At 40.3% G+C, this 25,818-nt stretch overlaps 3 protein-coding genes across 5 annotated transcripts in view; 1 reads left to right on the forward strand and 2 right to left on the reverse strand.

Annotated features, from left to right (window-relative positions):
* LOC110167067 (zinc finger SWIM domain-containing protein 6) overlaps nucleotides 1–1,770 on the reverse strand; it is a 183,535-nt gene extending 181,765 nt beyond the window's left edge. The window contains exon 1 of the mRNA XM_020932368.2: nucleotides 1,270–1,770. Within this exon, the coding sequence (XP_020788027.2) occupies nucleotides 1,270–1,702 (433 nt within the window). The 5' untranslated portion in view covers nucleotides 1,703–1,770. The remainder of the gene's footprint in view (nucleotides 1–1,269) is intronic.
* Nucleotides 1,771–3,294: 1,524 nt separating this feature from the next.
* On the forward strand, nucleotides 3,295–5,501 carry smim15 (small integral membrane protein 15). Of its 3 annotated transcripts, none has more exons than XM_055161801.1 (2): nucleotides 3,295–3,401; nucleotides 4,960–5,501. In XM_055161801.1, the coding sequence occupies exon 2, from the start codon at nucleotides 4,976–4,978 to the stop codon at nucleotides 5,198–5,200; it is 225 nt and encodes a 74-aa protein (XP_055017776.1). In that variant the 5' UTR covers nucleotides 3,295–3,401; nucleotides 4,960–4,975; the 3' UTR covers nucleotides 5,201–5,501. The 3 variants fall into 3 exon arrangements, with proteins under 3 accessions (XP_055017776.1, XP_020788031.2, XP_055017777.1); XM_020932372.2 differs by having other exon boundaries at nucleotides 3,317–3,401; nucleotides 4,964–5,501; XM_055161802.1 differs by lacking the exon at nucleotides 3,295–3,401 and adding an exon at nucleotides 3,599–3,800.
* A 744-nt stretch (nucleotides 5,502–6,245) lies between these two features.
* The window catches only part of ndufaf2 (NADH:ubiquinone oxidoreductase complex assembly factor 2), a 51,529-nt gene continuing 31,956 nt past the window's right edge, over nucleotides 6,246–25,818 (reverse strand). The window contains exons 2-4 of the mRNA XM_020932369.2: nucleotides 18,736–18,825; nucleotides 11,205–11,245; nucleotides 6,246–7,260 (exon numbers count right to left, since the gene is read on the reverse strand). Coding sequence (XP_020788028.1) covers nucleotides 7,021–7,260; nucleotides 11,205–11,245; nucleotides 18,736–18,825 — 371 coding nt within the window. The 3' untranslated portion in view covers nucleotides 6,246–7,020. The remainder of the gene's footprint in view (nucleotides 7,261–11,204; nucleotides 11,246–18,735; nucleotides 18,826–25,818) is intronic.

Here is a 25,818-nt window from a genome sequence, read left to right on the forward strand (position 1 = left end):
GTTCATTCTTTATTCATTTTATTTGCAACTGACTAAGCACAAAGCGAAAATGAAATGCCCTTTTTGAAATCTACAGTAAAAATCTGTTATCCAATCCTCGTGCTACTGTATCAACCAATTACATAGTGGTCATTCTGAACAGTCTTTTTATTAGCCCGGTCCACTTCCTGGTCTTACTCATCTTTCTTGCACCCTTCTTCCACCCTGTATCTGCTTCCAATAGCCCCTCCAAAAGAGTGCGCCCATAAATGATTGCAACGCTTGGGAATCTTGGTAAACAAGCCAGGCGAAGAAAGGAGAGGGGGGTAGACAGAGGGAGAGCTGCCTGCCTCAGTGCCTGCTCCATGGCTACTATTGTACACTGCACATTCTCCAAGCCCACAAGAGCTCCAACCATCTCCACATGGATTCTTTGGAGAAATACTAAGCCAAGAAGTGAGGAGAGGGAGAGAGAAGGGGGGAGAGAGAAGGAGGGAAGGAGGGAGGGAGGAGGAAGATCATGCATAAAATCTTGTTTGCAGAATGCATTAAGATTCAGATGAACTGGGGAGGGTAATGAGATTAGAATCCCGAAGCGTTTCCAAGGGTGGGGAGCAGGATTGACAGCTGAGACTATTGCACTGACGAATACAGTGAAATATTGTGGCACAGGCAGTGATCCAAACAGCGCACACATGCAAGCCCACAGCAGCGCGTGCATGTTTACTTTGTTTATAACGCTGCTATGTATGCTGCCACTAGTCCCTCCGTATAGCAGGTTGAGGCTGGCAGCAGCAAAAAGCTTTAGTCTATCTGACAAAGGTGTTTGGCAAACAAAATACACGCACTGTGGCTTTAAATCGCCGTCCCTCCCTTCGCTTTCTAAATATCGCCTATTTAGCCAGCGGTGAAAAGATATAGGGGTCTTTTGTCTGTGTGTACCCATTGGTGGGGGCATGGAGAGCCTTGGAAAGACACAAAAATAGGAACAAAGTGCTAAGCTTCCAATTGGGATGGCTCTAGGCATTTGAGTGCGCGCAGATCTGTGCGCAAAAACAAGAAGTGGACTACTATTACGGGCTTATCTGAAAATAGGCAGTTCTCACACAGCTATAGGGTGGACTGGAGTGGAAATACCCTGCATTGTTTATAATAGACAGCGCTCAGAAAGGCGAGCGCAAGCCATTTAAAAGTCTGGCATGATTCCACGGAGAAAGAGCAAGTGTGAGAGTGTGAGGGTTTTGTTTGTAACACTGTTTTTCCTGCGTTTGAGAAGCGGAGTCCACTCACCGACTTGCAATACGTTGTCCACCCAGCCACCCTCCAGTAGAGTGACACCCCGTAGGAAGGGCAGCTGGCTCTCGTCATTATTGTCCCCGCTAGTTCCACTTTCCTCTCCTCCCGCGTTAAAGGACGAGTACATACAGATCTCCTTCTCACTTCTCGGGAATGACCAGTAAACGATCCTCCGCTGGACGGGCTCCGGGATCCTCTCGAACCGCTCCTCCACCCTTTGGAACGGCCACTTCTCCGCCACTCTGCGCGCCGCGATATCGAGCAGCGACTCCGGGTTGTGCGTTTTCCCGTTGCCCGAGCTTCCCGGAGCGGAGCCCGAGCCGCCACACAGGATACCTCCAGCCCGCTGGCCCTGTCTGCATGCCGGGTTGTAGCCGGGCCGGCAGCAGAGCCGCTTGGCTGGGGGCTGCTGGACTCGCTCGGCCATGTTCGCACCGCTTCAACCTGAAGCGCAGTTCCTCTCCGATCATATAAACGGGATAAGGAAGAGAAAAGGGCAATCTCGCACCGATTGTTTGCCCTACATGGAAAAGCGGTCCTTATTTGGAGAAGGGGGCGGTCCTTTGTAGTTCCGTAAGTCCTTTGTGTTGTCAAAGTAAGCAGGAGGGGCGGGGCTTGGAGCGCCGCCAGCGCACGAGCGGCGCTATAAAAGGAAGTGGAGGCGGAATTCCCGAACGTCGGCAAATCCTTTGTGAAGCCGTGCGGGCGCGCGAGGGCGGGGCCCACGCGGCCCACGGCCTTTGAAGTTCCCTTCTTGTTTGAGTTTAAAGGCGGGGACTAATCCAGGGGCGGACTGCAGTTTCCCACAGGGGTAAGAGGGGGCAAGAGAACGCACTGTTTTCTTTTCACAGGAGCCTCCACCGCCGGCTCCAGCGTCTTCAATAACTCTGTGATGCTTGTTTTTCAGGCTTAGACCAAAGTACTGCAGGCTGCTGTCACAGAAGAGAGGGCGTGGGAGGAGAACAGCGCTGGACATGCGTGTCCTGTGTACTACTCATTAAGCACTCATTTTGGTCGCTCTTCTGCATAGGCAGCCGTCTGTATGGGAAATTAATTACAGACTTGTTTTAACACACAAAACACAAACCAAACCATAATTCTTCTCAGAAAATGCGAAGCCTACATCAGCTCTGAGAGACAGAGAGAGACAGAGAGAGACAGAGACAGATTGGCTGTACATTTTTCCAGTTGGTTACTTCACAAATACCGTATGCCAAATGCTGAGGTGCTGTGGTTTGGCTGCTGAGCGCTGACAGCCATGTTTGCCCTACATCACTGACATTTAACCTACAAACTGCAGTAGGCCAGTGGTCGAGTGAGGGTGTGGTGTGCACCTCTGGGTATTCTCAGAATTCAAGAGCATCAGTGAGAATGTTTGGTCTTTGTGTTTAAAACTAAAGCAGAAACTATTGTCCACCCTCCGTGTTTGTGTGCCCTGTGTTCAGCTCTGTGTTCACAGCTGCCCCTCTCCTTCTCCGAGCGTACGTCCAAAGACTGGCCTTTGAACTGCACTGAAAGTGATCCATGTCGTATGGACTGAGCAGATGTGAACTAACCTGATTTAGTTTCAATATTTCCCCTCAGGAAGTTCACAAAGTCAGCAGGTCCCCCCTGTGTTATTTTAGTCATCTATCTTGGAGCTCCTTCGTGTCTCAGACTTTTCATTATAACAAACACCTCTGTGGGCCTACTGTACATTATGACTGTCATCATATTCTAGAAGTAACAGTTTTGATCCAGCCCCGTGTCTATGGCATCAAAGTCTATGGTGTCAAACATCAGCAGACCATTGCCTCTGCGTTGAGGCTGATCTCTGTCTACTGTTAACTAAAGCTTAAAAACTAAATGAGCCCAATAAGCCTAAACACGGGCATTTTGATGTGAAGTAGGGCTATGCAGATAAGCATTTTTAGACCTACTGTTTGTGCTGTTTACAAGCATTATAACTCATTCATAAATCTGCCATCTGTGTCCTGCACAGTTATTGCGTGAAAAACTACATTTCCCATGTTGCCTTGCAGCAGCAGCCAGTCATGTGACTTCCGTGACAAGTCACAGAGGAGCGCACTTCCTTGAAAAGAAGCTGTTGTTTTATTGTCGTTTCAAAGAGTAAATCTGCACATTTGGTAAGCCTTCTTTATTTGAAGTTTCTCTTTCCTGTTTGAGTGTGGTTTATATGTGGATACGAGCCTCAGTGTTGTCCGTACGTCTGTTTAAAACGCCAGATGAGCAGAGTTTAGGGCCGAGGCAGTGATTGGGTGTGTTGTGGCTTGACTAGCGGTTTTAATTCGAGTTACAGAGCAGCGGCTATTTCTGTGCTCTCACTTCTCATTTTAGTCTTTTATCAGATTCACTTTTCTACAAGAAAATGGTTTTGGCCAGTGCACACAACTCCCTATCTATCTGTACTGTGTTTGTTAGCCTGTATTGCTAACAAATGCTATGCTGTCAACGTGAACCAGGCGAGGATGGTATTTTAAGACCTGCTATTTTAAATGGTTGGTTTGAATGGATCGCACAATATGGTAATTTAACATTAGTGTAAGGCATTTATATCAGTGTTATTAATATGTATTGGCCCATAAAATAATTGTTGGCAGTGATTATCAAACATTTTGAGAATACTTACTTACACAGGGCTGATAATAATATAATAACTGTTTTAACAATATGAACATTTTATAGGCAGGTATGTTGTAGTAAGAAAACTTTCAAAAACTACTTAAAGAACTGATAATACAAACAGAAAGTTGCAGTTTTATTGCCCAAACAAGGGAAAAGACACATATTAGTGCAATTCTGATGATGGATTGATTGATTCTAGTATACATTTATTTCTTGAGACAGGAATAGTGCACTATCTGTATTAACCTTAACAGGAGAGATGCATTGTACCAGGTTGTAGCACCAGTTCTTATTTCCACCTGTCGTCCCTGGGCAGGTTCATTGATTGATTGTATTTAAATGACCTTAGCTATCATCTATAAAATAAAAAAATTATAAAACAAAACTCATTTTTGTTAATACCACCTTGGCCTCCACACTTTAGGAAAGGAGGTCTAAACTACACATACAAAATGATTTTTCTAGATAAGTTGTTTCTTGCAATGGACAGTCTGCCAAAGACTTTGCAATTTGATAAATTTCACCACCTCAAATTGTGATTTTGATTTAATTGCAACATATTGTGCAGCCCCAGTATCTCCTATTTTAGTAGGTTACCTGTATCACAGCTGCTCCTGTAAATCAAATTAGATGAAAACACAAACTGCAGTAAATAAATTGCAAAAAGGAACACTAGTAATTCATTTGTGTCTATAATGTGTTACAGAAGTTGGAGTAGGACATTATAATTTTTTGTTAAACTTCATCCTACTCCTTTTGAGCACCAGGTCCCAAATATGTACATGGACATATCCTTGTTTTTGTTTTGTTTTTTGTTAGTGTTGTTGATTTTGTTTTACCTTGCTCAAATAAATAATAATAAATAAAATTATTAAGTTATTTAGCTATGGCTCAAATATAATCTTACAATAGAAAAATAGTTCTCCACTAGTACAACATAAAAGTACACATGATAAATACTGAAATACCCCAAAAATGATTGCTACATGTATCATATTGAACAATAACTTGATATTGTAATTATGGTGACAGGCCTAAATATGACTGTTGTTGTTGCAGACAGGCTTTTGGCGTGATGATTGACCTCCGAGCCTGGGCCGAGTACGTGGTGGAATGGGCCGCCAAAGACCCGTACGGCTTCCTCACGACGGTGATCCTCGCTCTCACACCGCTCTTCATCGCCAGCGCCCTGTTGTCCTGGAAACTGGCCAAGATGATCGAGGCGCGCGATAAGGAGCAGAAGAAGAAGCAGAAACGTCAGGAGAACATCGCAAAAGCCAAGAGGGCCAAGAGGGACTAAGACTGAGAGCCTGTGATGAGGATTATAAAGACGTACCAGAGTCCTCCCTCCTCATCAGAGACGCAGGGAGCCAGTAGGGGGCCTCAGCGAGCGCAGAGGGACGGAGCTGCCCACAGGATGCTTGCCCCATTGGGAGGGTCAGATTGGACATGTGGTCAGCTTTAAGAAGATTCACTGTCCAGCTGTTGTGACACATTGCATTCCATTGTTGGTACTGCTGTTAATGTTAATATCGTTTTGTAAGTTAATAACAACATGTTCAAAATAACTTTTAACCAATAAAACATATTTTCTTGTTATAGATTGACTTTTTTCATGTTTTTAATACAATTAATGTTTGATATAAATATAATTTGTAGCCTGAATTTAAATTGCCCAAAATGAGGACAAAGGTGTTTTGAGAATTTTGAAAATACAAATAGAAGCAGTTCTCTAGCTTGCAACGGACTATGGGCTCATGCTTTTCTTTGCGGAGTTTGCATGTTCTCCCTGCGTCTGGGTGAGTTTCCTCCACAGTAATGCAGTGGATATGAGTTGTGACAGGTTACCCCTAAAACAATGAAGGTTGGCTCAAATGCAGAGGCAGAATTTCTCAAGGAAAAAATAAATCTCAACCTTAAATTGATGGAAACATAGATAAGTTACAACCATAGACTGTATATATAAATGGACATAACTAACAATAGTCGCCGCGTTCTAGGAGGTTTGCATGCTCTTCGGCTCCTTCTGACTCCCATTGACTTACATTGGAATATTGTGGCCCCTCTTTCTGTAACTGCTGCTGGGAGTCTCATCATTTTGGTCTTAAAATGTTCGTATTAACCCGCGTTACATGATCCTGGTGTTTTTATTTTTGCTACTTTGTTTTGTCAAAAAAATCGTCGTCGTAACATAGAGCCTGTAAATTCATGAGCTTCATTTGAGTGGTGCTGAATGCTATGGGTGACGTCACACTCACTTTGTCCACATTTTTCTATACAGTTTATGGTTATAACCAAATACAAATGGTTGTCGTAATTTTGTCTAAGTTAAGAAGTTATAGCTATATTACTCAAGTATAGCTTTATTTATGATTCTTACAACAGGTAAAGCCCATGCAAACAGTAAAAATGACATTACTGTGAATCCCAGAGACCAGGGATGGGAGAGACTTTACCAAAACTATTTGATAACGCAATCACATGTTAAGACCCAATTACCACACCAAGTCATTCCCAAGACATTATTTGTCAGGTTTGCTGTGTTGACCAAAAAGCATTCAAACAAGTACTAGACTATGAAACTTAAGAGTTGAATAACATCACTGTTTAACTATGACCTCTCAGATATGAGGATGGAAACAGGCAAAGCAACATGTCAAACTATTGCTATGAAATTAAATGTAGTATTATAATTGCAGAATTTGATATCATAATTTCAAATGGAAGGCCTATATCACTCTGTGGGCAATTTACTGTTTGAAAGAAATCAACAAAACTGAAAATCCATATATATTGAACCTTATTTCCCCATGACTGGCTCCACACATTTCATATCATGTCATGTTATATCATGTTATATTATGTTATATCATGTCTTGTGGCCAGTAATTACAGAAATATTAACCGTAACATCTGCATTTTGCCAGTTTAAAAGCAAATTCAACCACAAAATTCTGCCCTGAACGCATCATATTCATGGGTTAGCCTATACGCATCATTTGAAGATCTTTCACCATTCAAAAAATATAATTTGGTTTTAAACTGTTAATCACTTTGGCAGCAGTCCCACATTTTCACCATTCAGACACTCATACCCAGGAGTGTACAGCCCACATGAGTTCATTTCTTGGAGGTGGGCATCCATGACCCGGGCTGGAAGGTGTTTGCGGTGCTGGTTGGTTCTTCGCTGATGGTCTCTTTTCCGAAGCTTGTGGCCGAAGCGTGTCCCTTAGCAACAGTCCTGGGCGTGGCCACCAGCCCCTCCTTGTACTCCTTGTCCAGTAACGCCTGGTCCCTCTCCTCCACTTCCTGCGCCTTCTGTTTGATCTGCTCTCTGTACGATATGTTTTTCATCATCTCCTGTGAGGAACACGTAAAAACCACATGCAGTCAGTATTTCAGACAATATAACACATTCAAAACATAACATGTTATAGGCCTTCGTAGTGATGGAAAGAGTCTGGAATATTTATACTCAAGTAAAAGTACAGTTACATGGTGAAATTCCATATACTGCTGCCAAATATGTACTGAAAGTAGAAAGTACACATGAAAAACTGTGTAAAACTGCATATTGTCTGAGCTCTGGCCAATCAGAGCAGCCGATGGAGTATTGTTATGTGACAAAAAGTACAGACACAGCGGTGAGTGTTTTTGGACAAATAAGACTTCACAGTAACTCAATTACAGGTTTAAAAATCGACTCAAAAATGTAATTGCACAAAAAAGCTACTAAATTACAGTAACTTGAGCATTTGTACTTAGTTTCATTTCATCTCTAGGCCTATTCAAAATAAAAGGTGCCTGACAACTTTTGTGATGGAGGATACACCACTTTCTAGTCTCAGTGAAGATGTTATTATAAAAAAGTTTGGAGTGAGCGAGAAACTTGTGACAATCGGGAGGGTGAACATGCAACTTTTCTGGAAGTCACTGAATGGATTGACAAAGCCTGGACTTCAGTGACAACTGAAACCATCCTGTGGGGATTCAGAAAGGCCTAACTGGAACTGATGCTGAGTCTGACAAGAACTACACAGAAGAGGAAGGGGGCTCTGTTTACCTTCGAAGGTCAGGGAGTTGCTCAGATGTGACACAGAGGATGAAGAATTCAGTGGATTTAGTGATTTGGAGTGAGATGGAGAGTTTGGTAAACTTGTTCTGTTCTGTTGTTTGTGCTGTAGTTATATGCTATAATCTGAAAAAATGTTCATATGTGACATTAACAGTCTGTTGTTCTCTATTCTATTGTTGTTAATAAAACGTGCCTTCAAGATGAAATTTCAGTTCTTGATCTCTGAAATAAATTTCCCCCAAAAAGTGCAACTTGTAGTCTGGTGCGACTTATATATGTTTTTTCTTCTTCATTATGCTTTTTTTGGCTGGTGCGACTTATACTCCAGAGCGATTTATAGTCCGAAAAATATGGTACCTATTACATACATACATTATATTTGTCTATAGCCTTGCCGCTCCACAGATCTGGCCTGGTGGCATTGCTTGCTCGCCTTCATGGAGATAGGTAAGTTAAATGCCATACTGTGGAACAATACGATAAATAAATCAATACAGTATATCCCCACAGAGACAAGAAAGTGACGTCCCCTCCATGAGAAAAGTTACGCTGTTACACCTTTAAAAGAGACAGAGTCAGGTAAAATGAACATTGTGCATATTTTGGTTGAAACCTGATGAACTTTGTAACTACAAAAAGGATAAAGTGCAACACGTGTTTCCTTTTATTACTTGAAATAAAATACTGTGTAATAAAACAAGTTAGGAACACTGTCACATGGCAATGGCAAGCACGCTCCACTGGAGGCTGTACTGTAAGCACACTGCATACAGCACATACATAGATTGATGCTATACCAGCTTAGACCTTAAAATAACTCCATAGACAAGTATCCTGTATGGAAACTATTTGCCTTGTTAAACTGAAGTCACTTTGTTTAAACCAAACATGGATGACATTTAACTGCTGCTCTGCTCTGCTCTGTAAATGACTGGACGGGTTTCAGGAACATCTAAGTGTCCCTGAATTTAAAAATGGGGAATTTAGGAGGGAGCTAATGTTTACTTGACTGATCCCGGCTCACTGAAGCCTGTTTAAAATGTGGTGCTTGGAGGAGATGGGCGAAGCATACGTGACAGAAGGTATTCTCAACATGAACTCTTTCCAACTCCACAGAGAAGGGCCAGTCTCTCCAACTCTCTCAGCCCAACAGCCCAGTGAAAGCAGAACACAGAGCAGCCGAGGAGCAGCTCCCCAGTAGAGCTGGTGTATGTGTCCGGTCTATGTGGTCAGTGATGTTCAGCTCTCACGCGCTCCCAGGCCCAAACCAGGAGCAGGTCTGTGCATAATGCGGCTGCGCTCTGGCACTACTGACGGACTGGAAAAGAGAGGGGAGAGCTGTGGCCAAAAGGGCCGCTTTGGGGACAGAGACAAACATACTGAGCTGCTTTTCCAGCCTGTTAATGACAGGATTTAATCCAATCAATTTATGTCGGTTTGGAGCGCGAAGAGAGGAGCGTGACAAGGGCCGGGGTAATGTGCTGGGAGTGAGGCCCTGGCCACATCAACACTGTCCAGCTGTCGATGGCAGCTATTGGGCAGACGCGAGGCAGAAAATTGGAATAGAATGTTCTGGCAGCGGAGGCCGGGGATGGCATTGGCCACTGGCACAGAGCGGGCACAGACAGAGAGAGGAGAGCTCTGCCCGACCACGGCCTTCCAAGGGATTTCCTATAGGCCCACATTTCCTCCGCCAAATAATTTCCAGCATTCTCACATTTAAAGAGCAATAAACCCTGTGAGAGGTGCACCAGGGGAATAACTGCACAGCACTGCCATTCTCATCACAACCACTGCCAGAGACGAACAAGCCTCAGCTGTAGACATAGGGTGGGTACAGAGAGGAGTAAGACTACAGACGCACTGATGTAGGGCTGTCAAGTATCGTAAATCATTTGAGCAAGTTTTGGAAGTAAAAAGGCACATTCACAGGACAGGAATTACCCTTTCATGAATCACTTTAGAATGATCTTTAACTGCATCAGAACAACTATACAAGGACATAGACTAGTATACGCCCAGATATAAGACCATAATATAAGAGAAAGTATTATGATTTAAAGGGCCCATCTCATGCAAAATCAACTTTTCAGAGCTTTCGACCTTCTAAGAATGATGTGTGGGCCTTGTATATGTAGCCAAAGTGTTTTTTTGATTTGGTGTTTTTTTTTTTAACAAATTGCAACATATTTCTGCCACCCTCCAACGTGACAACGAACTAAAACCTGCTACAACGATGATGCAGCAGCTACACCTATGATGCGTTTGACGTAGCAGAAAGTGCTTCACACCTGCCCCCCTCCCCTGCTCCACTGCCTCTGCCCCGCCTTCCCACATGAACACCTAAATAAAAGCGACAGTATAAGCAAATTTTTCTACACTGCACTGTACACGATATAATAAGTTTATCTACTAGTGTTTATTAATACTTTACCAATCAGTAATGTTCAGCTGATGCCGACGCGGTGCTTGCGCTTCGTGCACCTCAAAGTCCTCGTCCGATTCCGGGTCCAACACATGCGGCTGAACGTGCTGTATCGCCATGATGAATAAAAGTTTATTCCTGCCGCTATCACGTCTGTCTCCCCCTCCCTCCCTGAGATGGGCGGAGGAAGGGCGGCTCACTCAGAGCCTACGTCACGTTTGGAGGGTGGAGCCTGTGCTTTCTGAGGACGGGCGGGGGGATGAGCGATAGCTGGTCTTTCATAGTTCCTGGTCTGTGACGCCTCCAAGAAATCAGTAAGATTTCATAACTATTGTGTAATGGATGTTCCAAAACCCAAATTGTGCTTGTATATGTGCAGAGGATACAATGTGGAAAGAGTTATTTTGCATTAGATGGGCCCTTCAATGTTGAAAATCACATTCTATTGAGGGTTTTTTATAATCATCATAGTATTGGATTCCATATTGAGTATCGAGTCTATTCCTTAGTATTAAAATCGAGAAAACACAGACACTACCGCAGACGTGCTGGTGCAGAGAGAGCAGAGTAGGATGTGATGTCAGGGAGGCCTGTGTCTGCTCAGTCTCGCATCACTTCAACCACTGTTTATTTTAACACCTGTCCCGAAAGTTCCTGCATCCAGCTCCAAACCCACAGATGAGACGAATCAAAGGCGCTTTCTCTCCCCGTGTCTGCCCCCCTTCCTCGCTCGCCCCGGTCCCTAGCGTACACACAGCGGCGTCAGAGCAGCGGGGAGGCGCGGGGAGATTTGGGGAGACGTACCTCTTCGGATGGGGGCTCCTTCCGTCTGCCTCGAATCCACGCTGTAGGAGGAGCAGAGAAAACAGTGAGAAGAGCACAAACAAAAAGCTGCTGTCATGTTTAAAGAGTACAGCTAGAATCTCCCAGTGTCATTACAGTGAAGGGAGCACCCACCATCTCGGCCCAGTAGGGAGTCATACAGGGTTTGTTTTAGCTCGCTTGGAAAACTATATCCAGCTAGAAGACAGGTAGGACAGAGATATTTTAAGCTATAGCTCGTCTATACTTTGACCTGATTTAAAGTGTAAATTACTATATCATTCATTCTGCTTTTTTGGAGTATTAATTAATCATTATTAATCATTACATTTATTATATTAGCACCTTTCAAGACACCCAAAGCGCTTTACAGATCATTCTTCATTCACTCCACACTTGATGATATTAAGCCACAGCTGCCCTGGGACAGACTGACAGAAGCGAGGCTGCCACAATCTGCACCACCGGCTCCTCCAAACATGACCAACACTCACACACACCACTTTCTAACTAGGCAAAGTAGGTGTAGTGTCTTGCCTAAGGACTAGGAGTGTAAGAAAAAACTGATTCATTGATCTGTATCGTGATACTTCATTGCACAATTCTCAAATCGATTCAAAATGCACCTGAATCGATTTCTTAAATAATATTTTTCACAAAGACTCTATTTACATTCACTGTTCTGATGATTTAAATGCTTTTATAAATTATCTTTCATACAAGTGTGTTCTCGTGAAGGTGCAGTTGACTGTATTATTAGAAGTAATTATGGGTAAATCGCAATATATCGTCCGATGTTTTAGTATTGACATATATCAAACTGTGACATGTATATCATGATATGTATTGTATCGTCAGACTCAAGGCAATGCACAGCCCTATTAAGTACACAACGACAGTTTTTGCCACTGGCGCTCCACTGTGGCATCTGGAATTTCCATTGGTCTTCCATCCAAGTACTAACCAGACCCGGCCTTGCTTAGCTTCTGAGGTCTGACGAGGTTTTGACAAGCTGGTATGGCCACAATATCAATAAGACAACTATGGCAAACCTGTAGAAAACTAATCTTTTTGTATTGAAACTTAAAAACAGGGTATTTGACGTCTATGGGGCATTAACTGTGAACACTGCTATTTAGATCACCATATTGCAATGTTTTATTGTTTTGAAAATGCTGTATTCGCAAAAGCAACGTATTAACGTGTTTTATAAGTTTCATTATTGTTTTTGATGCTCTGAGTCTCCCCCTTCAGAGCTCTATCGCAACACCACCAGCGTGCTTTCTGCTAATGAAACGACTGCACATTGCACCAGGTTTGTGAAGTTGTAGTGTATTGATTTGTATCATGCTTTTGTTATGAAGCGATGTCGTTTGGGAGCATGGGTGACGTAGGCTTGTGGGCTGAGCAATGGACTGATTGGGGATATATATCGATACAGCAGCCCATAAAATATCAATACTGTTTATCGATACAGAAAGAACAAAAAAGTGTCTGTTTGCTGCAGGTGTTCCAATCAGTAGGAGCAGGTTGTTTTTTGTTTATGTATTTTCTTTATTTTCTTATATTAGTGTGCACATTTGAATGTTTTTTTTTTTTTTTTTTGCCTGTGCCATGCCTCCAATCGACTCCAGCCTGCTGTTGGTTGATGTGTTTTACTTGAAGGCCACGCCCATGTTCTGTTTTAATTAAGCCCTGATGAAGACCAGTTAAGGTCGAAACATGTTGGCTTTGGCCATTCAAATAAAGGCCTTTTAACTATATTTTTCCTCATGCAATTTTTTACTTTTTCTACTTGTTTGGAGTGCCTGGAATCCGTTGTGTTTGAGTACTGTATTTCTGTATCGATATTTCTATATTTTTGCACAATCCTACTAATGATAATGATGATGTTTACTCAAGCATGTGTGAATGAAACAAAACACAACTCCAGGTAAAAGGATGTAACAACATTATAACACAACTTAAAGCTCATACGAGTCAGTTTTGAGTAGTAAAAGACCTTCAAGAGATTTTAACTATCTTGATCTGACCTTTGGAGTTTAGTTAAAAGTTTCATTCAGTTTTTGATGCTCTGAGTCTCCCTCTTCAGAAATGACTGCACATTGCATCAGGTTTGTGAAGTGGTGGCGTATTGATTTGTATCACGCGTTTGTTACGGAGAATCGGCGTGTAGGAGCATGGGTGACGTCAACTTCTGGGAGGAGCATTGGACAGACTGATAACAGCTAACTGCAAGGAAGGTTAAAACAGATCCTGGGTGAGATCACTATATTACTGAAACATGCATGGATGACAATTAAAACCTCTTCAGGCATGTTTTTGATGATTAGAACATGGCAGAAAGCTAAAAAGAAACATTATACCCCCTCTTTAAATGAGAAAGCTTAATGGGAATAACATCTGTGAAGCTTTATCAATTTTACTACCACTGAACAAGGCTAAATTTGATCTCAAACTAAACAATTACAGCACACTTTGAGAGCCACAAGTTGGAATAGCTTTTGGCACTCAAGTTCTTTATTGATTTGGGACGTTTTTAGCTTTGAATTGACTTTTTAATTGGTCAAAAATACATTATTGTACTATATACTTCAAATTATCTATCAAGAAAATTGCCACTGAATTAGAAATAAATAATAATTGGTCTACAGTTTCTGGTAAATGACATAATTAAACTACTCATGATTCATTTTTTTTCTGAAGCGATTCATACTAACATTGCACTCTTTTTTGCAGTGCATCTCTCCAGTTAAAGTCTGTGTGTGCTCCACCTGTCATCTCCGCTCCTCTCTGAGTTTTGGCTGAGCGCTGTATCGGGGAGCAGGTTAAAGGCATCCAGGAACACCGCACCAGAGCCAGAGATCTCAGCTAACTCCTCCTGCAGTGAGCGCGGGGAAGTGGGGCCTGCTTTTATCCCGCTCTGATTTGCATCCTGATGAAAATGCATGAGGGGCTGAGGCTTTAAGGTGGATAGAGCCAGACTGAGACACAGGGAACAGTTTGTATCTGCTTGTAAGAAATCACATACCTGTTTATATTGCACGCTCGTGTAACAGCGGCAGAAGGCGTCTTTGATAAAACCAGGCGTGTGCTCATCCCTGCCCCCCATAGCAGAATATGAAAAATAACATGGATTAGTATAGGCCCTGATAGATGCACTGTGAATATGTAATGCCGTTTTACTTAAGGAACACTTGATGGGCTCTGCTGTCTGTCTTTCATGTGAAGAGTCCCATTTCTTACCATTTTAACATCAAACTGAACCGGAAAGAAAGGACCCATATTGCACAGTTTTGTTATTATGCTGTTTCCTCGTCCAAAACATACCTGGAGTTTTGTTGTGTTTTGTTTCATTCACACGTGTTTGAGTAACCCCTTCACAGTATTTGTATTTTAGCACAGTATTATTTTGCATGTGGTAATACAGGAAGTGCTCCATTGTGTTTTTAATCTCCATACACCTTCAGTAGATTTGGATGATTTCAGACCTTGAAGTGTCAATCTCCACTTAAAGGAACAGTTTGGAATTTTGGACATAGGGCCTCATTTCCTAGTGAGCCAGAGTGTTGGAGACGTGTGGAGACACTTTTTTAAATATTCCATCCAGTCCTTGTATTTGCAGAGGTCGCTGGTGTTAGGCTAGTGCATGTCAATGGCCATAGTTATCCTGCCACTAAAAACAGTCTTACCCACAAAAAAAAAACACTCGAGGCAAATCTATTATTACACCAGATTGTCAGTGTAAATGTCTGTGTTGATAGAATAATGTTTGAAATAAAACTAACCTTGCATCGCATGAATCGTTGCATGTTGAGGGACTATTTTCTCATATATCAGTCCGCCGCCGCCAAACTTTTTAACTGGAAGTACAAACTCGCTGCTGCTGCTCAGTTTGACATAAATCCTTACAAATGTACAACTGTAGATTGGTTTTATTTCAAAACGATATTATATCGATATTTCAATACTACTAATGAGACATGTGTGAATGAAACGCAACACAACTCCAGGTATGAGGATGTAACAACATTTTAACACAACTTAAAGCTCGTAAGAGTCAGTTTTGAGTAATACAGGACCTCCAAGAGACTTTAAATATTTTGATCTGACCTTTAGAGTTTGGTTAAACCTTCAGTAATCAGCTAAATTTGGATAAGCCTTTATTTGTCCCACAATAGGGAAATTACAGAACTGCAACGCAAATGTCAAAAACAGCAGGAGAATAAACACGTAATCAAAATCAAGATAAATAACTATTAAAACATTTAACAACAAACACAAAATCTAACACAACACTGTACCAACAAATGTAAACTATAATGTAAGGGCTGTGTTGGGAAAAGCACTTAGTTACAGAATACTAAATACCTGCATTAATATGTATTGTGACACATGGTTCAGTCAGAGCGCTTGGAACATTCTTACATCGAACTTCATTTTATTCTAATGCCACTCCAACCGGCTCGTACAGCTCCGCCCAAACAGTGAAAGTAAACAGGACAACATTCATACCATACTTCATTCATAGAACAGTACAACAACTCACCCTTATTTAACAGATACTACTCCCTACAACAGTACAACAACTCACCCTTATTTAACAGATAAGCCTGTCAATCATCATTTTTGCACGGTTTTCCTTGTGACCTCTTGTATATAACTGTGACATACTGTATTTATATTACTATGTTTCTGTTTTTTCCTTATTTGACACCAGTCTCTTGCTATTTTTATTGCTACTTATTGTACAATTTGTCATTACCAATTTTTGTTATTGTAATATACTGTGATGTGTGACAGAGCTGCTCCATTGTGGAAAAAAAATCATTATCACGATTATTTTGGTCACTGTTGAAATCAAGGTTATTCAAATTGATTATTTTTTAGTTACACAATGTATTTTATTTAGCATTTCTCTCTAAAAAAAAACAAAAAAAAACACTTTGTTACTGATAATTTACACAAAAGTTTCAAATTTAAAATAAATTCAGGCTACAAATCTGTACCTTAGAGCAGTTTTGCGACATATAAAACATAAAATGAATAAAATATACTTTATTTATATGAGAAAAACATAAATGTATCCAAAATAAACTATATATCCAGCTGTTCTACAATCTCTCTATATAAAAAATTAAATAAATATACTTATTTATGTAAAAAAAAAATAAATAAATCCCATAATAAACTTTTTTAAGTAATTTCCCTTGTGGATCAATAAAATAGTTTCACTGTTTGTTGTTCATTTCTTATCACTCATTGGAGAAAATCAGACATGCACTTACCACAAGAGGTGCTTTCTTTTTTTCTCACAAATTCTGTGCAGTTTAAAGCCTAAATTTTGTGATCATGTACCACCATGTGTGCCTGTGATTTTAGAAACGTAACTATTCTGAATACCACCAAATGAAAAAGTAACTGTACCAGAATATTATAATATTTCAAAATTTGAGTTCCACATATTTTCGTAACATGTTCTCAGTCACTCCCAAACACTGACGATGGCATTGTGCCCTTGAACATGACACTTGCCTGTATGAATCTCTGTCATTGTGCGTTGGTGGTTAGTGCAGAATGGCAGCCATGTTTCTGTCCCAGGGCAACTGTGGCTCTATAAAGTAGGAGTGACTATGGACTGAATAAAGGCCTGTATAGTTCATATCAACTTATTGTTTAAGGAATGATAAATGGAACTATATATTTCGGGGGTAAATATTTATCATATGTAAATTTTCTTTGTACTAATGGAAAGATTTGTGTTCATTTTTTCTTTAAATATTATTTGAGTTGTAGTAGTAAGGATACTGATTTCAAAAAGGGTTTATTGGGAGAAAAAAATAGTTTCAATATTACTGTTTTATGTGAAATTTTCTTTATCAATATGTCATGCTTCAAAAACTGTGACCGGCCCCAATACAGTTGAGTGTAAAATCTGCTATATATAAATGTATTACCTATTCCATTCATATTTGCCTTTGTCTTTATATTTCACATCTTTACTCTGTTTCAAAAGTCGAGAGGCTAGCACACTTTTGATGTATAAATGTAACATGTCATTGATTTCAGTGCAAGAATACAACTGTCCGTGGCCTTTAGACCCTATAGAGAGTCGCTTGATACTCTGAACAGAAGCGTAAAATAGAGCTGGAACATGCACAGACCCTGATGTTATATAATATCAAAAGACTTACATTTTCACAGTGGGAATTTACGATAAATCAAATAGAAAAAAATCACCGTTATTCATTTTTTAGGGTAAATATTCTAAAATAAAATGGTAAAAATAATTCAATAATTTTCTGAGAGGCTGTTTACAACACAGTAAACCTAACCGAAACTAAAACCGGTATTGAAATTAAATGCTTTTTAAAGTTTTCATACGGAAAATGAGGGCCTGTTCACACGAGAACACTTGCAGGTAAAAACAACAAAATATTTTATCAGAAGTGCCTTTTGTTTTAGACGGTGATGGCGTTTTTGGGGCAAAAAACTGAAACCACCCTCCAGAGTGGAACAGTTGAAAACACTCCGCTGTAGCGTTTCCGTCTACACTGCCCAAGACACAAAACTCTGGTCAGATCTGCTCATGTCGCGTACGCGTTTATATCACATACATCACCACCGAGCCGCCAGGCATGCACACCCAATCGAATTCCACACACTTTTGCGTCCCCATATACATGCAGATTTCCTCCTGAAAACACTCATCTAAACACAGAATAAAATGAGAAATGTTTATAGAATGAAACAAAACATTTTAATTTTGCTCAAATACATACCTATGAGTAGTAAAATCAGACAAACTTTTTTCAATGGTCTCTTATTTTTTTCCAGAGCTGTATATCAGTACTAGTTTAATATGATATGTGTTGAAAAATACATTATATTGTTTTTAATAAAAGTGTTTAGAAAACTATCATTGTGGTACTGAAATCTGTATTGAGTGCTTTATATCGAAATAGGCCTAGAGCAGGGGTGTCCAAACTTTTTTCATCAAGGGTCACATATCTAAACACAGACAAAGCAGAGGTCTGATCGAGGGCTGTAGACTGGTGCTCAAAACAGTGAATAATTGAAATATGTGCATGTTTAACACGTTAGAATGACCCATCAGTCTTTATTCATATTAAGATTCTTAAAACCACACATTAAATATTAAATATTAGCTTTATCAATGTAGATTTTCAAAAAATTTGTAGTAAAAAGTTATTTTTTAATTGATGCAAGGTCATTTGGGCCAATTCACCTGGAAGCCTGAGGGCCAAGAAAAATTAGTTTGAGGGCCGCGTTTGGCCCATGGACCATTGTTTGTACATGCCTGGGCTAGAGTTTCATCATGACATCGCTAATCACACCAAGAGCTTGACTATGATAATACCATGATAAGTGCATATTAACCTCTTTTCAGTGAGGGCCGTATATAAAAACCCAGACGAACCAGAGGGCCAGTCGAGGGTCATAGAGGGTCACATGTCTGATTTAAAGTAGAGATGCTGTGATGCGCACTTACCATCCCACTCTATGGGAATGCTTCCTTCCATGTACTCAAATTCTGAAGGATTTGCTGCTTCCACCATTCGCTTGGCTCGTACCGCCCTCCCTGAGAAAAAAGAAACAAACAAAAAAGCCGAGAAAGACAGTGAGTAAAAAGTGCTTGACAACAGTCCGGACACAGAGGAGCACAAACAAATAGGCCATCCCAGACACAACGCTTCGCCATCGTCATGACAGCGCCGTGACAGGACGCTCGTGATTACCTCGTGGCCTCGGGGCCCTTCTCCTCACATCTCCGCTGAGTGGCTCCAAATCTGGGCTAAGCCTTTATGCAAATGAGCCTATCCGTCTAACCCGACCAACCGACGACCCCTCCCTTTCCTTCCATGCCTGACCGTTTCGACCAATCAGGACGCGGCGGCTAACAATGCCCTCCAAAATCAACATCAAGCTGAGCGGGAGACAAAAGAGGTCAGATATCACAGAGAACAGGAGAGCCACGAGACGCCCAGAATATTAAGCGCTCCTCTCCCTATCTGTATACAGCACGGTGCTCGCTAGCAGCCAAGGCCGATGCCAATTATTTCTACCCAATCTGCTGATTAAACAAGTTTGGCTGGCACACAGTGGCATGAAGACGGAGGTATGAGGAGGAGGTGTAGTAGACGCACAATAATAGAAAAGAATGTGACAGACTTCCCTGAAAAATGTAGCTCTAATAAAAACGGGACAGAGAGGGAGGGAGAGCGGGAGGGAGAAGGCTAGTTTCATGTCATGCTGTGATTTATAGTTTTTTTGGAAAAGTCGGTTTAATTTCTCAAATAGTTTTAAGAAGACGGATTTTGTTGACATTTTATACCCCTCTTTGTGTTTGGATCAGTGGCACTTAGAGGCTTGTGTAGAGGTCAGGATAACATCGGGCTGTCAAAAGTATTGATCAAATACTAATCGATTCTAATACTGGTATGGAATAGATACTCAACTGTGCAAGTACAATTCAAAAAGTCACATTCACAGGACAGAAACGAACCTTTCCCGAATAGTTTTAGAATGATCTTGAGCTGTATCAGAACTATTATAAGAGCACATTTGGATCTTACGACTACATGGTAAAATTCTATGATTTAATGCTGAAAATCACTTTCTATTGTCTAAATAAAGTGGGGGTTTTTTTGTTTGTTTTTTTAATTATCATTGTGTTTTTGTAATCTGTACTGAGTCTTGAAATCGAGTATGAATTTTAGTATTGCGACGACACCAGTCATTAGGTTTGGGTCTCATTCCGAAGTTACTGATACGATACATACCTCGATACAGTGAGTTTACGATTCGATATGATTCAATACGATATATTTCAAATTGATTCGATGCAGTTCAATAAAAAAATAAAGGCTAAATGATGACTGTGGTACTAAAAGTCTTTGTTAAACCACTTCTTGTGCAAAGTTCATATGAAACGCAAACATTTTAATCATCAAAACAGTGAAAATGTCAAATGTATCGCATAAACGAATTTCCTTCCTCTAGACAAGCAATAAAACTGTAGCGCTGTAACAAAATAATTTAGTAAAATACCAAAAAATGGCGATATGTCTATACAGCAGCCCATGATAATGATACTGTATCATCACATTAAACGATACGATATGTTGATATTTCAATATTTTTGCACACTCCTACTACTCATACGTCATCGGTACCTTTCAGTATCCTCATGTTAAACCAATTGTAGGTTAATAATATTTAATAGAGGTGTGGGGCAGGTAAAGTGTATAGTGTTAAAATGCAGATGTTTCCTGTGATATTGTGATTTCTAGGGTCTTGTCACTAATAAAAATGTTCAGGTTAAAGGTTTGTAAATTTACCTTAGGGATATTTTATTTTATTTATCTAAGAGTATGCCATCATCACATTTTAGAACCTAAAAACCACCAATGGAGAGTTAAGATAAAAACTTGTACTTATTTTTTAACATTCTTTAGACTAATGTACTTTATCTCTATGGATATTTTGCTCGACTGCCAGAAAAATGGTGCATTTCCATGGTAACAATCATTTTTATGTCTCATCTCGACTTCTTTTTCCACCAAATTGAGCCCAGAAAACCATTTGATCACAAGGCATCTTAAAGATGCTTAATTTCTGTCCAGTCTAAAATTACAACAGGGAAAAGGTCAATCCACATAGCATGAACCTAGTTTAATTAAAGGCACTACTGTATATATCCTACATGATTTTTACTGCTTGAAGATGTGAAATGTGTTTGCAGTGGTCCAAACTTTCACCGGAATGAGTTAATACAATTTTTTTTTGCTTATTAACTCATATATATAGACCAGAGTGCAACAACTAGCATGCTAATAGTACATATCAGCCTTACTACATGGTTCGTGGAAGATAACATACTACTTAGATGCAGATAGTAGTGGTCTCATTTTGACTCTAAGAGCTGCTTTTACAATATAGCTGTACAGAGGCAAGACAAATTTGACTGTATTACATGAGAAAATATTTTAAAAAATGGGTACAGCCCCTTTAAGACCTAAATCCAGCTTTCTCCACTGTCCTTTGCGTTTCTTAGCTCCTTATTGCAGGTACAGCTGGATGTCCACCCATCGCTCTTGTCCCTGTGAGAAATGAGGCAGGGAGGCTGGAGGTAGGGGAGAGAGAGAGAGAGTGATGATGCATGGCAAACGTGGCGCGGAGGAGAGGAATGGGAGGGCAAGGAAAACAACACGCTCCAAAACACAGACAATCTGTCAGGATTCCATCAGCGCGCTCTCCGCAGCTCACTGGACACGGACAAATGGAGCCAACCACCTCCGTGCGCCGCGCAGACGGATGGGCCTAATGTTTACCTCGGACAGAGCAGATCGCTACAGACCAGAGGAGAGAGTGATGGAGCGATGGAGCAGGAGAAGAAGGAGAAGGAGCTGTGCTGGAGTCTCCAAGTTCTGCTGGAGTAAGAGGGTTAAAGGTCCTATATTACCTAAAATTGACTCTTGTGAGCATTAAACCATGTTAGAATGCTCATACCTCTTCAAAAACATACCTGGATTTGTGTTTTCTTTCATTCACACATGTCTGAGTAACCCTTTATTATTACTGTTTACATCTCCAAAGCTCAAAATGCTCTGTTCCACCTTGTGATGTCATGAAGTGATAGTTTTCAAGTTAATACCTCAAGTTTCAACTTTCGTTTAGTGGGGATTGGACATTCCAGGGTTGAATTTACATCAAGGAACCACTCACTCTCAAACACACATTCAAACACAGTGTACACAGACACTGAGAGAAAGGTGAGTTAAGTGTCTTGCCCAAAGACACAACGACACAACGACAGTATTCATCTGTGAGAGCTGGAGTTTCACCGCCAACCTGTGGATATAATGCTCTACCAATGATATATAGACTTAGACAAACTTTATTGAATCACAAGGGAAATTATTTGGACGCTGTAGCTCACAAATCACAATATAATATAATAACAAAGAGTAAAGAATATAAATGATAATAATAAATTCTAAAAAATAAATAAAGTAGCAAAAAAGATAGCAAGAGACAGGTGTCAAATAGGGCTGGGTATCATTAAGAAGTTGCCAATATGATACATGCCTCGATACATAGGCTACGATACGATACATACCACAATACATAGGCTATGATACGATATATACCCCAATACATAGACTACGGTACGATACATACATCGATACATAGACTACGATACGATACATACGTCGATACATAGGTTACGATATGATACATACCGCGAAACATAGGCTACGATATGATACATAACTCGATACAAAGACCACGATACGATACATACCTTGATACATAGGCTACGATACGATACATACCCCGATACATCGGCTACGATATGATACATACCTCGATACATAGACTACGATACGATACATAACTCGATACATAGGCTACGATATGATACATACCTCGATACACTGTACTTTCGGTTTGATATGATATATTTCAAATTGATTCGATACAGTTCAATAAAAAATAAAGTCTAAATCATTGCTGTCATACTAAAAGTCTTTGTTAAACCACTTCTTGTGCAAAGTGAATATGAAAAATGCCCATTTTAATCATCAAAACATTTGAAAATATCAAATAAACAAGGTTCCTTCCTCTAAACAAACAACAAAACTGTAGCACTGTAACAAAATAACTTAGTAAAATACACCAAAAACATACGCTTGGCGATATATCGATACAGCAGCCCACGATATCGATACTGTATCATCACATTAAACGATGCGATATGTCGGTATTTCAATATTTTTGCACATCCCTAGTGTCAAATGAGGCGTAATTGTATAAATGTATACGTACGTGTCAGAATAAAATAGAAAAATAAGTAAAATATAAAATCTCAGCTTTGTACAAGAGGTCATAGGTCATTTTAATGTCGAGAGCGGGACTGGAACCACCAACCTTCTGATCAGTGTACAGTACAATCACTACCAACTCATAACTATCATTCATTATTATTATGCTGCCCTCTTTTTTAAAAACATAAAACATATAGTAGCTTATATTGTAGCCACAGTCAGCTGTCAGTAGCAAAAACAGACAATCCTCATGATCTTTGCGTTTATTTCTGCTGTATATTCCTTTTTCTTTCTCGAGGATTTCTCAGAAGGCGTATTACAGGCAGAACAGCTCGCGCATATAAGCTCGCTTCCACGGCTAACGCTAACACGGTATACATTTAACGGGGGATGTTAATTATGCACAGATCTCCGCATTAGCCGTGGGTGTGGGTGGCAGCGGAATGGCACCCCAGTAGCGATGCCTAATGGTGAACTAACATGCGTAAAGCCAGGCGCCCACTTTTGCCTGTGCTTCTATGGGGGGGCGTTCGGTAACATCCCCCCAGAACACGGCGTCCCCTCTCTGCAGCATGACTAACGCCCATCCACCGCGCGGTCGGATTTGAATAACAAATACAGAATGTACATATATTTATGAAAAGCAGGGCTGATCCTCCTAGCGCGTGCACATGGGGAGGTGGGATGGTGCTCTCAGAGGGGTGAATATCTCCTGGTAATTGCTGATCTAGGACAAAGAAAAGGCCGGGGTGATGGAAGCTTTACTGCAAGAATATATGGACTTTAAAGGGCCCATGCGACGCTATTTTCTGATCTGTGTTATAATGTCGTTTCCTCATCATGTACAAGTTGTGTTTTGTTTCATTTGTGCATTTTTAACACACAAATCTGTTCTTCTCTCGAACAGAAAACGCTCTGTTCTACTTTGTGATGTCATGTGGCAATACAGGAAGCTCAACTCTCATACACTTTCACTAGAATCATTTGAATAATTTCAGCCCTAGAATTGCCAACCTCTACTGAACTACTGAACTAAAAGTAAAAGGTAGCATTTAATTTGGAATCTACTGCTTCATGACATCACCAGAGCATTTTGAGCTTTGGAGATGTAGACAGATTTATAATAAAAGGTTACTCAAACATTTGTGAATGTTGGGGTACAAATTCAGAAATCCTTTGATAGATATGTAGCCATAATTTTTGTGTATTTAAGTTTATATAGGTCTATGTATGGTTATGTGTGTGTGTACAAACATGCATACGTATCTATGTAGACATGAAAAGAAAAGATGTGTATGTATATGTGTGTGTGCATGCATGTATGCATGCATACATACATACATACATACATACATGCATGCATGTATGCATGTATGTATGTATGTATGTATGTATGTATGTATGCGCACTCACATGTATATGCATGTGTGTACAGGTATGAATGTATACACATGTGTATGTATATGTATGTGTAATGTAATTGTAATGTATTGGTAATGCATTGTTATTGTCTTTGTCATGATTGTATACATGTATGTCCCACGTTTTTGTGTCTTTGCATGTTGGTGTAATAATAATAATAATAATTTTTAAAAAAAATTTGTGAATGAAACAGAACCCAACTCCAAGTATGTTTCTGATGAGGTAACAGCATTATAACATGGCTTAAAACTCACAAGAGTCAGTTTTGCATAATACAGGACCTTTGATGCTACCCAGGCTGGCGCCACCTAGTGCCTCTGCTCAATTTAATTTCTCTCCAGCGACTAGGTCAGGAATCAGAATACACTAGACACTTCGCAAAAACCCCGGAAGTGCAAGTTCATGCACCAGCCAATCAGAGAAGAGCCATATATTCTGTGTCAGCAGTAATTCCCAAGATTTAAAGTCGGAATAAAGAGAATGTTTGGTGAATTTCATCAAGGGGAAAGACATTATTGCCCTTCATCCTACAAGATTTGGGAAAGGCTTACTATAACAGTTAGCCCCGTTAGCAGCGACCAAGTCACGACCAAATAGCAGCGATTGGTTAAATGACAAAAAGTACCCACCTACTGTCGAGCGAACGAATTCCAAGGCTGCAAGGTCAGACGGTTTCTACGAAGTGAAATTGGCTGATGAATCAGGCTACTTTGATGCAGGACTGCAAGATTAATCACAATCGAATGGATGCAATTAGCAAAACTGCAAAGACTGGAATTTCTTAAATACCACAATTGTGTCCATAAACAATCAAATATCCTGTCTTATTCTACCAGCCAATGTTTTGAAATGTGATTCTTGTATTTGTTTGTTAGGCCATATTTCAGTCTTTCTTGTCAATTTTGCTTGTCACGTTTAAAATGTAAACTATAAAAAGGAAGCTATTATTAAAACATAAATTGCAAATTTTATAGAAATCATGATGCTTGTCTGAAAAATCGCAATTTAGTTTTTTTTTTATTTGTTTTTTTTCCACAAACCCTACTTTAAATTGTCCTATATCATACAAAACGTACATTTTCGAGCTTTGTACCGTTATAATGTTCCCTCGTCAGATACTGTATTGTGAGGTAGCAGCTCAGTTGACAGATGTTCTCTCACAAACCCAAAGCTTGGCAGATTGATTAAAAGCTGTCATTGTGTCCTTGGGCAAGACACTACACCCACCTTGTCTGTATGAACTCAGTAGTGACCGTGACTGATGATGGTTGGCTGTAGGGGTGTAGCTATACATGGATACAAAGCCCTGACTCTCGCTTGTC

This window comes from Boleophthalmus pectinirostris, unplaced genomic scaffold, assembly GCF_026225935.1.
Source record: "Boleophthalmus pectinirostris isolate CB_2022bp ecotype Guang Dong unplaced genomic scaffold, ASM2622593v1 HiC_scaffold_4, whole genome shotgun sequence".
Lineage (NCBI taxonomy): Eukaryota > Metazoa > Chordata > Actinopteri > Gobiiformes > Gobiidae > Boleophthalmus > Boleophthalmus pectinirostris.